The 15,603-nt window shown below is 38.4% G+C and overlaps 1 protein-coding gene across 1 annotated transcript in view; it reads left to right on the forward strand.

Moving 5' to 3' along the window:
• PDPK1 (3-phosphoinositide dependent protein kinase 1) overlaps nt 1-15,603 on the forward strand; it is a 267,190-nt gene that overhangs the window by 136,460 nt on the left and 115,127 nt on the right. The window contains exon 6 of the mRNA XM_053694510.1: nt 2,966-3,063. Within this exon, the coding sequence (XP_053550485.1) occupies nt 2,966-3,063 (98 nt within the window). The remainder of the gene's footprint in view (nt 1-2,965; nt 3,064-15,603) is intronic.

The following is a 15,603-nucleotide window of genomic DNA, read 5'->3' on the forward strand; positions in this document are numbered from 1 at the left end:
AATAAACATTCTGGAATTGAGGGCAGTTCTCAATGCCCTTCTAGCTTGGCCCCAATTGACAACTCGGGGGTTCATCAGGTTTCAGTCGGACAACATCACGACTGTAGCTTACATCAACCATCAGGGAGGGACAAGAAGCTCCCTAGCAATGGTGGAAGTATCAAAGATAATTCGCTGGGCAGAGTCTCACTCTTGCCACCTGTCAGCAATCCACATCCCGGGAGTGGAGAACTGGGAGGCGGATTTCTTGAGTCACCAGACTTTTCATCCGGGGGAGTGGGAACTTCATCCGGAGGTCTTTGCCCAAATACTTCGACGTTGGGGCAAACCAGAGATAGATCTCATGGCGTCTCGCCAGAACGCCAAACTTCCTCGCTACGGGTCCAGATCCAGGGATCCGGGAGCGGTTCTGATAGATGCTTTGACAGCACCTTGGAACTTCGGGATGGCTTATGTGTTTCCACCCTTTCCGCTGCTCCCTCGATTGATTGCCAAAATCAAGCAGGAGAGAGCATCAGTGATTCTAATAGCGCCTGCATGGCCACGCAGGACTTGGTATGCAGATCTAGTGGACATGTCATCCTGTCCGCCTTGGTCTCTACCTCTAAGACAGGACCTTCTGATACAGGGTCCATTCAAACATCAAAATCTAACTTCTCTGAAGCTGACTGCTTGGAAATTGAACGTTTGATTTTATCAAAACGTGGTTTTTCTGAGTCGGTTATTGATACCCTGATACAGGCTAGGAAGCCTGTTACCAGAAAGATTTACCATAAAATATGGCGTAAATACCTATACTGGTGCGAATCCAAACATTACTCCTGGAGTAAGGTTAGGATCTCTAGGATATTGTCTTTTCTACAAGAAGGGTTAGAAAAGGGTTTATCAGCTAGTTCATTAAAGGGACAGATTTCAGCTCTGTCCATCTTGTTACACAGGCGTCTGTCAGAAAATCCAGACGTCCAGGCTTTTTGTCAGGCTTTGGCTAGGATCAAGCCTGTGTTTAAAGCTGTTGCTCCGCCATGGAGTTTAAACTTAGTTCTTAACGTTTTACAGGGTGTTCCATTTGAACCCCTTCATTCCATTGATATAAAATTGTTATCTTGGAAAGTTCTGTTTTTAATGGCTATTTCCTCGGCTCGAAGAGTCTCTGAGTTATCAGCCTTACATTGTGATTCTCCTTATCTGATTTTTCACTCAGACAAGGTAGTTCTGCGTACTAAACCTGGGTTCTTACCTAAGGTGGTCACTAACAGGAATATCAATCAAGAGATTGTTGTTCCATCCTTGTGTCCAAATCCTTCTTCAAAGAAGGAACGTCTTCTACACAATCTGGATGTAGTTCGTGCCCTCAAGTTCTACTTGCAGGCAACTAAAGATTTTCGCCAAACTTCTTCCCTGTTTGTCGTTTATTCTGGACAGAGGAGAGGTCAAAAAGCTTCTGCTACCTCTCTCTCTTTTTGGCTTCGTAGCATAATACGTTTAGCCTATGAGACTGCTGGTCAGCAGCCTCCTGAAAGAATTACAGCTCACTCCACTAGAGCTGTGGCTTCCACTTGGGCCTTTAAGAATGAGGCCTCTGTTGAACAGATTTGCAAGGCTGCAACTTGGTCTTCGCTTCATACTTTTTCCAAATTTTACAAATTTGACACTTTTGCTTCTTCGGAGGCTATTTTTGGGAGAAAGGTTCTTCAGGCAGTGGTTCCTTCTATATAATGAGCCTGCCTATCCCTCCCGTCATCCGTGTACTTTTGCTTTGGTATTGGTATCCCAGAAGTAATGATGACCCGTGGACTGATCACACATAACAGAAGAAAACATAATTTATGCTTACCTGATAAATTCCTTTCTTCTGTTGTGTGATCAGTCCACGGCCCGCCCTGTTTTAAGGCAGGTAAATATCTTTTAAATTATACTCCAGTCACCACTTCACCCTTGGTTACTCCTTTCTCGTTGATTCTTGGTCGAATGACTGGGACTGACGTAGAGGGGAGGAGCTATATGCAGCTCTGCTGGGTGAATCCTCTTGCATTTCCTGTTGGGGAGGAGTTATATCCAGAAGTAATGATGACCCGTGGACTGATCACACAACAGAAGAAAGGAATTTATCAGGTAAGCATAAATTATGTTTTTTAAAATTTTATGTCCCACACTAAGTTGTAGATTAATCAAACCCAGGGCGAACATGATTTGCTATAGCCAATCATGTCCGCCCTGCATCGCTAAATGCTACCAGCAGGCATTTAACATTGCATAAGCATTTCACAAGAAATGATTGTGCAATGCCTCCCCCTGCACATTCGCGGCCGCTAGCATGGGGTGTCAATCATCCCGATCGTAGGTGGTCCTAAGACCGCTGCTCCTTAACTCCTGTTTCCGGCGAGCAGGAAGGCTCGCGTGGAAAAAACAGGATTCACTGATTAGTAAATATACCCCTAATAATTTACACATGTTCGATTTAGATCCTTTGGTCATAACATTTTGTTTTCAATACAAATTTTATATACAAATTTTAATTCTTGGCTAAACTACTTCACCATAATAAAGCAGGCATGCAAATATTTATCTAAGACACCCATCTACAGAACAGATTTTGCAAACATGATTACTTAGTGTTGCAGTTGTAAATATTGTTTTTTTCCCCATTGCTGGTGGTTCTCATTTGATGTGCAGGACATCTTATATTGGGGCACTTAACACAAATGTATCAGTGAATTTTGAACATATTCTCTTCTGAGCAACAAGACTTATTGACATGAGTGTAACCTACCAATGTGCAATTTGAAAACAAAGTGCAATTCAATTTGAATAGACATTTTTATTTCTGGCGATTTACATAACATCCTTACAGTGGTCTATTTTACTGCACTGCTGTTCTAAGCCATCCTCCTGGGTCGCTTTAATGAAGAGATGCTATATAGAGTAACACATTTTATTTTCTAACCAAGTTTTATTTTTATTTTAGGGATCTGAAGCCTGAAAACATTTTACTTAGTGAAGACATGCATATCCAAATAACAGATTTTGGGACAGCGAAGATCTTATCATCAGACAGTAAACAAGGTTTGTACAAATTGTTTAGATGTACAGTGACATATGAACGAATTTATCGAATGAGTGAGTTACATTACCACACTTTTTTATTATTACACTACCACAATTTTATTATTAAATTATCGAGGGTGGGGGAGTTTAATTATGGAGTGTTTTTTGTTGTAGAAGTCTGTATGGGCAGTTTGTGTGTGGAATGTTTATTTAATTATAAATGATACGATACACATGATACAGGTACTCACTGACCTCCAGGCTGCAGCACCATACAGGACTACAAACCAATGTGCTACTGAGCATGTCCCCACTTTGTTTTATTTTCTTTGCTTTACTGAACACACTCAAAATTTATTAAATGGGACACTTTCATCCTTTATTTATCAGCAACCACTTCTTGTTTTTTCACCAAATGAAACTAAAACCTACTGGAAAATAAACTGTCTGCTTGTCAAATATCGATTTATTTTTATTATATATATATATATATATATATATATATATATATATATATATATATATATATATATATATATATATATATATATATATATATATATATTCAATTAGCCAGTGGGCCAGCACTCCAACCTTAGTGGTGTGTTGCCGACCTGGGTGCAATCCTCAAAGAAACTTGTATAAAGAAGGGCACTCTCAGGATTAGAGGATCATTGTCGACGTTTCGGCTCCTATATGAGCCTTCTTCAAGACAAAATTTATCATTAGTCGGCTGTTGAGTACAGCTCAACAGCAGACTAATGATAAATTTTGCCTTGAAGAAGGCTCATATAGGAGCCGAAATGTCGACAATGATCCTCTACAAATGACATTTTGATATTGTCAGAATAAATATATTCACAGTCTAAATAAAATCCTGAGAGTGCCCTTCTTTATACACTATATATATATATATATATATATATATATATATATATATATATATATATATATATATATATATATATATATATATATATATATATATAGTGAGGAAAGAGGATGTAGTCTTAACAGCGCTAAACCTAATCAAAAAACACAAAAATGTAATCCTTTTTTAAAAAACCTTATTGCATATATCATGTAATATGTACTAGGTGGTACCTAATAAACAAGAGTATCTCAACGTAACTTTTGTGAAGACAATTGAATCAAAGTATATTTGGACAATCTCTGCACTCCGTTATAACATATGCTCTAACATCCATACATCAAAGGCCGTGTAGGAATAGGATTTATCCGTGAATCAAATATTGAATCAAATTCAATAGTCCTCTCAATGTACAGATGTCCCAAGATAGGCTCTAGATTCTACTTACATTAAGTTTTAGTACATTACATACCCTCAATCCTATGAGGTAAGAGGAAGGCGTGTCACCAGATGTGCTTGTAGCCGAATGTAGTTCCTCCAGCTTAGGTATACTCGGGTAATCCGTCTAAGCGTGAACACTGGATGGTCCTCAGTTGTTTGTATATACGATCCCTCTCCAATCATCCATTAAACAAAACCTCAATCATCACTATGAGGTATCACAGATACATATAACAATTTGAAATGCCTTCAATTTTCATATACAGCAAACCGCTGACGTCTATGAAATTTAAAACTGTACAGTGGAATTTTAAAACTTAAAAGGGGAGCAGCCGCAACAACACCCTGTAAAGCCTGATGTGTTTCAAAGTTATTATAAACTTTTTCATCAGAGGCGAGGTTTTAAAAATAGTATTAGATTTTTGTGTGTTTTTTTTTTTTTTTTTTTTTTTTTTGGAGTATTTTGATTAGGTTTAGCGCTGTTAACACTACATCCTCTTTCCTCGCCATATCATTGTCTGAGTAGCTTGAAGTGAGGGCTTACACTGGGTAGACTGTTTACAATGCAGCAAAGGATTCTTGGCAAGACATGCAAATGAGGTTCACAATGACTCGCTCTTCTACTTCAGTCTGTTTTTCTGCAGACTCTCCTTACGCCATAGCCTGCTGTTAACACAGCTTTTAAGCTTAGCTAGGGTTTGTACAGTGATTCAGACCATCCCAAGATGCCGCGATATTATTATTGCCACTCATCAGCTGGGAGTAGGTCTGAATCACTGCTGGGTGAAGTTGAGTCCTGGGCGAAATACAACATTTTAAAATGATCACTTTTTACCTCCCCATAATTTAAAATGTTGTATTTTGCCCATGAAAAGCAGACTGCAGTAGAAGAGTGAGTCATTGTGAACCTCATTTGCATTTCTTACCCAGTATCCTTTGCTGCATTGGAAACAGTCTACCCAGGTTTTTTTTTTTTTGTGGGAAAAGCAAGCCTTCTGACTTGTTTAGATCTGCCAAATGAACTACACAATGAGTTATTTTCTTTAAATATTGTTGCTTAGTGGAGGATTTTAAACTCACTTTTCAACTCCCCCCCCCCCATAATTTTAAATGTTTTTTTCTCTTTTAAAGGTGTATCCAGTCCACGGGTTCATCCATTACTTGTGGGATATTCTCCTTCCCAACAGGAAGCTGCAAGAGGACACCCACAGCAGAGCTGTCTATATAGCTCCTCCCCTAACTGCCACCCCCAGTCATTCTCTTGTAGCTCTCGACAAGAAAGGAAGTATCGAGAGATGTGGTGACTTAGTGTAGTTTTTACCTTCAATCAAAAGAAAGGTCTTACAGGCAGTGGTGCCTTCCGTTTAAGGGCCTGTCTTGTCCCTCCCTTCATCCGTGTCCTAAAGCTTTGGTATTGGTATCCCACAAGTAATGGATGAACCAGTGGACTGGATACACCTTTACAAGAGAAAACAAAATGTATGCTTACCTGATAAATTTATTTCTCTTGTGGTGTATCCAGTCTACGGCTCGCCCTGTCATTTTAAGGCAGGTGTTTTTATTTTTAAACTACAGTCACCACTGCACCCTATAGTTTCTCCTTTTTTCTTGCTTGTCTTCGGTCGAATGACTGGGGGTGGCAGTTAGGGGAGGAGCTATATAGACAGCTCTGCTGTGGGTGTCCTCTTGCAGCTTCCTGTTGGGAAGGAGAATATCCCACAAGTAATGGATGAACCCGTGGACTGGATACACCACAAGAGAAATACATTTATCAGGTAAGCATAAATTTTGTTATTTATAAGAGAGCGATATAGAGAGATATATAGATATAGAGAGATAGGTATACAGTATCTCTCACAAAAGAGAGAACACCCCTCACATTTTTGTAAATATTTTATTGTATCTTTTCATGTGACAACACTGAAAAATTACACTGTAAAGTAGTGAGTGTACAGCCTGTAGAACAGTTTAAATTTGCTGTACCCTCAAAATAACTCAACACACAGCCATTAATGTCTAAACCGTTGGCAACAAAAGTGAGTACACCCCTAAGTGGAAATGTCCAAATTGGGCCCAATTAGCCATTTTCCCTTCCCGATGTCATGTGACTCGTTAGTGTTACACGGTATCAGGTGTGAATGGGGAGCAGGTGTGTTAAATTTGGTGTTATCGCTCTCACTCTCATACTGGTCACTGGAAATTCAACATGGCACCTTATGGCAAAGAACTCTCTGAGGATCTGAAAAAAGAATTGTTACTCTACATAAAGATGGCATAGGCTTTAAGAAGATTGCCAAGACCCTAAAACTGAGCTGCAGCACAGGTTCCACTCAGAACAGGCCTCGCCATGGTTGACCAAAGAAGTTGAGTGCACATGCTCAGAGTCCTATCCAGAGGTTGTCTTTGGGAAATAGACGTATGAGTGCTGTCAGCATTGCTGCAGACGTTGAAGGGGTGGGGGGTCAGCCTGTCAGTGCTCAGACCATACGCTGCACACTACATCAAATTGGTCTGCATGGCTGTCGTCCCAGAACGAAGCTTCTTCTAAAGATGATGCACAAGAAAGACCGCAAACAGTTTGCTGAAGACAAGCAGACTAAGGACATGGATTACTGGAACCATGTCCTGTGGTCCAATGAGACCAAGATAAACTTATTTTGGTTCAGATGGTGTCAAGCATGTGTGGTAGCAACCAGGTGAGGAGTACAAAGACAAGTGTGTCTTGCCTACAGTCAAGCATGGTGGTGGGAGTGTCATGGTCTGGGCCTGCATGAGTGCTGTCAGCACTGGGGAGCTACAGTTCATTGAGGGAACCATGAATGCCAACATGTACTGTGACATACTGAAGCAGAGCATGAACTCCTCCCTTCGGAGACTGGGCCACAGGGCAGTATTCCAACATAACAACCCCAAAGACACCTCCAAGATGACCACTGCCTTGCTAAAGAAGCTGAGGATAAAGGTGATGGACTGACCAAACATGTCTCCAGACCTAAACCCTATTGAGCATCTGTGGGGCATCCTCAAATGGAAGGTGGGGGAGGGCAAGGTTTCTAACATCCACCAGCTATGTCATGGAGGAGTGGAAGAGGACTCCAGTGGCAACCTGTGAAGCTCTGGTGAACTTCATGCCCAAGAGGGTTAAGGCAGTGCTGGAAAATGATGGCCACACAAAATATTGACACTTTGGGCCCAATTTGGACATTTCCACGTAGGGGTGTACTCACTTTTGTTGCCAACGGTTTAGACATTAATGGCTGTGTGAGTTATTTTGAGGGGACAGCAAATTTACACTGTTCTACAGGCTGTACACTCACTACTTTACATTGTTGCAAAGTGTAATTTCTTCAGTGTTGTCACATGAAAAGATATAATAAAATATTTACAAAAATGTGATGGGTGTACTCACTTTTGTGAGATACTGTGTATGTATGTGTGTATATATATATATATATATATATATATATATATATATATATATATATACACACACACACATATATACATACGCACACACACACCTCGCACGCACACACACATATATATATATTCTGAACAAGGGGGATCCCAGAGAAGCTTTTACCATCATTTGTGCCATGATTGCACAAGCAGTATGTAACTAATTTCAATGAGAAATCCAAAGTTTGTGAAAAAGTTAACGATTTCTTTTAAGTTGATCGCATTTGGATTTAAAATGGTGGCATGAAATATACCAAAATTTGCCTAGATCAGTACTTTGGTTTGTCTATTAAAAAATATATAGTTTTGATAGGTAAAAAAAAAAAAACGATTTCTTTACTAAGACATGGAGAAACCACAACGTCATTCCAATTACTAGTGGGAATATCACTCCAAAGAGCACCACAGCAAAGCTGTTAAGTGTCACTCCCCCTACCCATTATCCCCAGTCATTCTCTTTGCCTCCGTCAATGGAGGAGGTGAAGTTCGGTGTCTGAAAAAATGAGTTCCTTTTTTGGGTACTTTTCCCTGCAAGCAAGGATTTGGGTTTAGCTGAGTCCACCTCAGTCTCTTCAGTAGAGTAGTGGTGGCTTTTAAGCATTTAGGAAGTTGTGAGGTTGTCCTTTGTTTCCAAACATATTGCTGCCCTAGTTATAGAAAGCCAGAGTTGGTTACTCTGTTCTGTCTTTTTCTGCAGGTCTCTGTAAGGAGTATGTGTCCTTTCACGCTTTGTAAGCTGTCTACCTGCTGGATGTGCAGGTTAGTGATTTTGTCTTCTAGGTCTTGGAGACTTGCACTTAGTAAGATTTCTCTGCATTTTTTTATTGGGGACATGTTACTTCCTTAAGTAAGGGATTTTATTGAGGCAGTGTGCAGGCACATAAAATGTGAAAGACTTTTGGGGTTAATCTTCCTATATGGATAGGAAGGAGTTAACTTTAAAATGTGTGGCTCAGTATTTATTTATTTCAACTCTGTGTGAAACTAAAGGTCCCTTAAGCTTTGAACATTATTGGCAGCAAAGGGTCTGTATCTCTAATCAAAATGACATTAAGAACAGTACAGTTTAGTCTGAATGTAGGGGAAGTGCAAGTGAGTTTCCTGTTAGGTCTTAGCCGGCTTTGAAACGCACGCTTTCACTTTGTGGCGCACTTTCAATTCAGCCGGTCACATGACTCTGTCTCTTCCGCTCTCAGAGATCGGAGCGGCATTGGCTGTGCTAGTTGTATTTATTAGGCCGGCAAGTCTTTTGTACTCCAGAGCGGCAGGTAGGGCACCTCAGTTTGCTGAGGTGTAGAGGGCCTTCATTGGGCTATGTTTTTGAGCGCAATATCACGCTGTGTAAGGTTTAATTTTAAAGTGACAGTACTCATTTTTTAAAATTAAAAAAATCTTTACTTCTTTTACAAAGATATGACGAGTCCACGGATTTCATCCTTACTTGTGGGATATTAACCTCCTTCTAACAGAAAGTGGAAAAGAGCACCACAACAGAGCTGTATATATAGCCCCTCCCCTTCCCCTCCACCCTCAGTCATTCTCTTTGCCTGTGTTATACTAGGAAGACATGGTAAAGTGATGTGTTAGTTTTAGTTTCTTCAATCAAGAAGTTTTTTATTTTAAATGGTACCGGTGCATACTATTTTCCTCAGGGGGATATGGAAGAAGATTTCTGCACTGAGGTTTGATGATCTTAGCATTTGTAACTAAGATCCACGCTGGTTCCCACAAGACTTCTGAAGGTAACCATGAGACATCTTCAGTGTGGAGACCGGTTTCATGCTACAAGCAGCATTAAGGTATGTGCAGCCTTTTTTTCTGAGGAGACTTGGTGTATCAGAACTGGCTGGCATTATTTCCCTGTATGGGAATGGGGTAAGCAGTAAAACCTATTTCTTTCATGTAATTGTGTCCATGAGCTAGTGACGTATGGGATATACATTCCTACCAGGAGGTTCAAGGTTTCCCAAACCTTAAAAATGCCTATAAATACACCCCTCACCCACAATTCAGTTTTACAAACTTTGCCTCTCATGGAGGTGGTGAATCAAGTTTGTGCTAGATTCTACGTTGATATGCGCTTCGCAGCAGGCTGAAGCCCGGTTTTCCTCTCAGAGTGCAGTGAATGTCAGAGGGATGTGAAGAGAGTATTGCCTATTTGAATACAATGGTCTTCCTCTAGGGGATCTATTTCATAGGTTCTCTGTTATCGGTTGTAGCGATTTCTTCTCCTACCTCCCTTTTCAGATCGACGATATACTCTTATATACCATTACCTCTACTGATTCTCGTTTCAGTACTGGTTTGGCTATCTACTATATGTAGATGAGTGTCTTGGGGTAAGTAAATCTTATTTCTATTTATGTCACTCAAAGCTATGGTTGGGCACTTTATATGTAAAGTTCTCAATATATGTTTTAAACTTATATTTGCCATGATTCAGGTTAATCAGTATTCCTTCTTTCAGACTGTCAGTTTAATTATTTTGGGAAATGCATATGAATAAATATTTTTTCTTACCTTCAAAAATTTTCAAATTGACTTTTTTCCTTGCGGGCTGTTAGGCTCGCGGGGGCAGAAAATGCTTCAATATATTGCGTTATTCTTGGCGCAAACTTTTTTTGGCGCAAAATTTAGTCATTTCCGGCGCCATAGTTGACGCCGGAAGTTTACACATGGTTGAGTCATTTTTTGACTCATGTGTGTTAGACGTTTTTTTGCGCCAGAAAATGTGGGTCGTCCTTTTTGGTGCCAAAAAATATTGGCGTTATACTTGGCGCCAAATAATGTGGGCGTCTTACTTGGCGCCAAATAATGTGGGCGTCTTACTTGGCGCCAAAAAATGTGGGCGTCATACTTGGCGCCATTTTTTTCACATTATTTCAGTCTCACTTTTTTGTTGCTTCTGGTTGCTAGAGGCTTGTTTGTTTTGCATTTTTTTCCCATTCCTGAAACTGTCATTTAAGGAATTTGATAATTTTGCTTTATATGTTGTTTTTTTCTATTACATATTGCAAGATATTTTAAAAGCTGTTCCTGAATCAGAAAATACTGAGGGATTCCTGATGACTGATATCAGTTCTATCAAAGCTAAGTTCATTTATTTTAATGTTATGAATGTTTATATTTAGCTATGGTTTGTAATAAGTTTTTTATGTTAAACTTTTACATGCAGAGTCCATTAGTATTTATGCATTATCTATTGCTATTCTTTTTACATCTTATGTACAAGATATATTTAGGAATTTATAAGAATATTTTTCTGATTCTAGTATAAAGGCTTTGTCTGCTATCCCACCTTATAATAAAATTTTTAGGTCTTTTTTAAACTTCTCATTTAGTTGATGAAGTTTCAAATGACCAACAACATACTGAATTATCCTTCTCTGATGGTGTATTTTTCTCAATCAGAATATTCTTCATCAGATATTGACACTAACAAATCTACTTTTCTATTTTTAAATAGAGTACATTCGTTTTTTATTGAAAAGGTGTTGATTATTTTGGATATTGAAGTATCTAGTTCTTTTTGATTAAGACTAGCTAACATTTAAATTCTACTTATTAACCTTCTGTGGTTTCTTCAGAGGTTTTTTTTCCGTTCCTGATACTAGGGAATGGAATAGGCTGGGAATTTCTTTTATTTCTTTAAGATTTTTAATTGTATCCTTTGCCGGCAATTAGTTTTCAGTTTTGAGGAAGATCCTCCAAGTTAATGGGACTATCTCTACTCTTGCTAACATACTACTATTCCTATAGCAGATAGTATTTATTTTTTTCCTTGGGAAACTTGTATCTTATTTAAGGAAAATAATTTATTTTCAGGTACTTTTCTTAGACCTGTAATTTATTTGGCTGATGTTGCAACTGCTTCAGTTTTTTGGTTGGATACTTAGTGCAACAAGTATCGGATTATGATTTGTTTAGCATTATTAAGTTGATCAACATGCTAATAATTTCATTTGTTTAATCATTTTTTTTTATATTTTCGCAAATGAGGTTTAATCTGTCTTTAGTTATTTTTATCTAGAAGAACTTTATGATTTCAATCTTGGAATGCTAATTTGATTTCTAAATTCCATATTTCTTTTTTTCCAAGGTAATCAATTATTTGGTTCTCAATTGGATTCAATTCTTCAACTGTTACTCTGGGCTGCAGATTGAGTTCTAAGGCTAAATATTAAGCTTTTTTTCTTACTAAGGAACGGATTTCTAAATTCTTCCTCAAGTAACATGTTTATAATTGGAAGTTTTCTTCATTCAATTTAAGCCATTTTAAAAAGCAAAGTCGGCTCCCCAAATTTGCATTTAGGTGCAGTTCTTATTCCAGCTTAGCTGGTAAGGGGCAGGTTTAATACTTTTTTTAATAAATTTGTTTGGTTCAATTCGGTCCAAACTTCTTAGATTTGGATACAGAAAAGGATTCAGAGTAAAGCCGTCTGTGAGAAGTATTTTTTCTCTCTCTAACATATTCCAGCTATTCCAGTAAGGCTCACACTTTCCTGAAGTGTGTTTCAGTCCTATATGTATTGGGTACTTGTGAAGTGCGGCTGGTCACCCGTTGGGGCTCAAGGCGCTGCTCAGACCTAGAGTTTTCTGGGGTATTTATACCAGTTCCTTTTTAGGAACAGGATTTGGGGGTTTTATTCAAAACTATTCATTATTTCAAAGATAGAAAATCTTTTTGAATTGTCATATAAGTATACCATCTGTTAGAATGGAGTTTATATGGTCTATTCTGCCTTTTTTGGTCAGTAATGGCATTATTTGTTCACAATAGATGCATATCTTCATTTTCTGTTTTCATTCAGATTATTTTCATTTTCTGAGATTCTCTTTTTTTGACAAGCCATTACCAATTTGTTGCTTTTCCTTCTGGTCTAGCGACGGCTCTAAGAATCTTTTCAAGGTTCTCAGTGTTTCCTTATTGGACGGTCTCGTGGTACTGGCTCAGTCTTTTCGTTCTGCATAATCTCATACGATTCAACTTTTGTTGTTTCTACAAGACATGGTTAAAGGATCTTTTTATCAAAAGCTCTTTGATTTCTCAGACAAGGGTCACCTTTTTTTAGGTTTCCAGATAGATTGTGTCAATGTCTTTGTCTCTAGCAGACAAGTGACAATTTTATTGGGTTTTTGGTATTATGGCTGCAGCATTGGATTCGATTCCCTTTGCTCATTTTCATAAGAAACCTTTCCAGTTTTTTATACTGAATTAATGGTGCAGGGATTCTAGGATATCACTTTTTATATCCTTGAATCCCAATGTTAAACTATCTTCGATTTGGTGGTTCGATCACCATCATATAATTCTACGGGTCTCTTTGGTTCATTCAACCTGGACCATGATCACTACAGATGCGAGTCTTTTAGGTTGGGAGGCTGTCTGGGGATCTCTGTCAGCACAAAGGGTTTGGAAATCTCAGGAGGCGAGATTACCAGTCGATATTTTGGAACTCCGTGCATTTTTCAGAGTTCTTCAGTTTTGGCTTCTTTTTGAAGAAAGAGACGTTTATTGTTTTTCAGACAGACACAACTGTGGCGTATGTCAATCATCAGGGTGGGACTCTCAGTTCTTAGGCTGTGAAAGAAGTATCTCGGATACTTGCTTGGACTAAATACAGCTCCTGTCTAATTTCTGCGGTCCATTTCCCAGGTATAGACAATTGGGAAACTGATTATCTCTGTCAATCAAGCTTTACATCCGGGAGAATGGTCTTTACCTAGATGTGTTTTTTCAAATTGTTCAGATGTGTGGGCTTCCAGAAACCGATCTGATAGCATCTCATCTAAACAAGGAACTTCCCAGGGGCCTATTCAGGTCCGGGGATCCTCTGGCGGAAGCAGTGTATGCATTGACACTACCTTGGAGTTATCAATCTGCCTATATTTTTTCGCCTCTGGTTCTTCTTTTTAGAGTGATTTTCAAAATCATCAGGGAGCAATCTTTTGTGTTGCTGGTGGCTCCAGTATGGCCACACAGGTTTTGGTATATGGTTCTTGTTCGGATGTCCAGTTGCCAATCTTGGTCACTTCCATTAAGGCCAGACCTTATATCTTAACATTCATTTTTTCCATCAGGAACTCAAATTATTAATTTGATGGTATGGAGTTTTAACGCTTAGTACTTAGTCATAGAAGTTCTTTGACTCAGTGATTAATACTATGTTGCAGGCTCGTAAATCTGTGTCTAGTAAGATTTATTATCGAGTATGAAAGATTTACATCTCTTGATGCTCTTTTCATAAAGTCTCTTGGCATTCTTTTAGAATTCCTAGGTTTTTATAGTTTTCTTCAGGATGGTTTAGATAAGGGTTTTTGTCTGCAAGTTCCTTGTAAGGACAAATCTCTGCTTTTTCTGTGCTGTTTTCATAGAAAATTTTGCTAATCTTTCTGTTATTCATTGTTTTGTTCAGGCTTTGGTTCGTATCAAGTCTGTCATTTAAGCCAAATTCTCCTCCTTGGAGTCTTAATTTGGTTCTGAGGGTTTTACAGGCTCTTCCGTTTGAGCATATGCTTTCTTTGGACATTTTAATTACTTTCATGGAAAGTATTGTTCCTTTAGACATCTCTTCAGCTAGAACAGTTTTTGAATTATCTGCTCTTTCTTGTGAGTCTCCTTTTTCTGATTTTTCATCAGGATAAGGTGGTTTTGCTGTCTTCTTTTCAATTTTTACCTAAAGTTGTGAATTTTAACAACATTAGTAGAGGAATTATTGTCCCTTCCTTGTGTCCTAATACTAAGAATTCTTTGGAGAGATTCTTACATTCTTTGGATGTGGTAAGAGTTTTGAAATTATGTCGAAGCTATTCAGATTTCAGAAAGACTTCTTGTCTATTTGTTATCTTTTACGGCTCATTCTACTAGGTCAGTTTCTACTTCCTGGACTTTTAAGAATGAAGCTTCTGTTGATCAGATTTGCAAAGCAACGACTTGGTCTTCTTTGCATACTTTTACTAAATTCTACCATTTTGATGTTTTCTCTTCTTCAGAAGCAGTTTTTAGTAGAATAGTACTTCAGACAGCTGTTAAAGTTTGATTCTTCTGCCTATAACCCCAGTTTTTTTCATTATAAAAATTGAAACTTTTGATTTGGGTAGTGGATTAATTTTTCAGTGGAATTGGCTGTCTTTATTTTATCCCTCCCTCTAGTGACTCTTGCATGGAAGTTCCACATCTTGGGTATCTGCTATCCCATACGTCACTAGCTCATGGACTCTTGCTAATTACATGAAAGAAAACCTAATTTATGTAAGAACTTACCTGATAAATTCATTTCTTTCATATTAGCAAGAGTCCATGAGGCCCACCCTTTTTGTGGTGGTTATGATTTTTTTGTATAAAGCACAATTATTCCAATTCCTTATTTTTGATGCTTTCGCTCCTTTCTTATCACCCCACTTCTTGGCTATTAGTTAAACTGAATTGTGGGTGTGGTGAGGGGTGTATTTATAGGCATTTTTAAGGTTTGGGAAACTTTGCCCCTCCTGGTAGGAATGTATATCCCATACGTCACTAGCTCATGGACTCTTGCTAATATGAAAGAAATTAATTTATCAGGTAAGTTCTTACATAAATTGGGTTTTTAATAAGAGGGGTGTTACTGGAGTCCCTATTTTATATTTATCATTAGTTGATATTTGGGCATTATGTGACATGGGAGACAATATAAAAAACGATGTTTTATGTTTTTTATTTTTGGCACTTAAAACTTATTGGTTTTATGCTTGAGGGTTATATTGTGTGTGTATTTTTACTTTAGTGCAAAACTGCATTTCCATGCGGT

Source organism: Bombina bombina, chromosome 11 (assembly GCF_027579735.1).
Source record: "Bombina bombina isolate aBomBom1 chromosome 11, aBomBom1.pri, whole genome shotgun sequence".
NCBI lineage: Eukaryota > Metazoa > Chordata > Amphibia > Anura > Bombinatoridae > Bombina > Bombina bombina.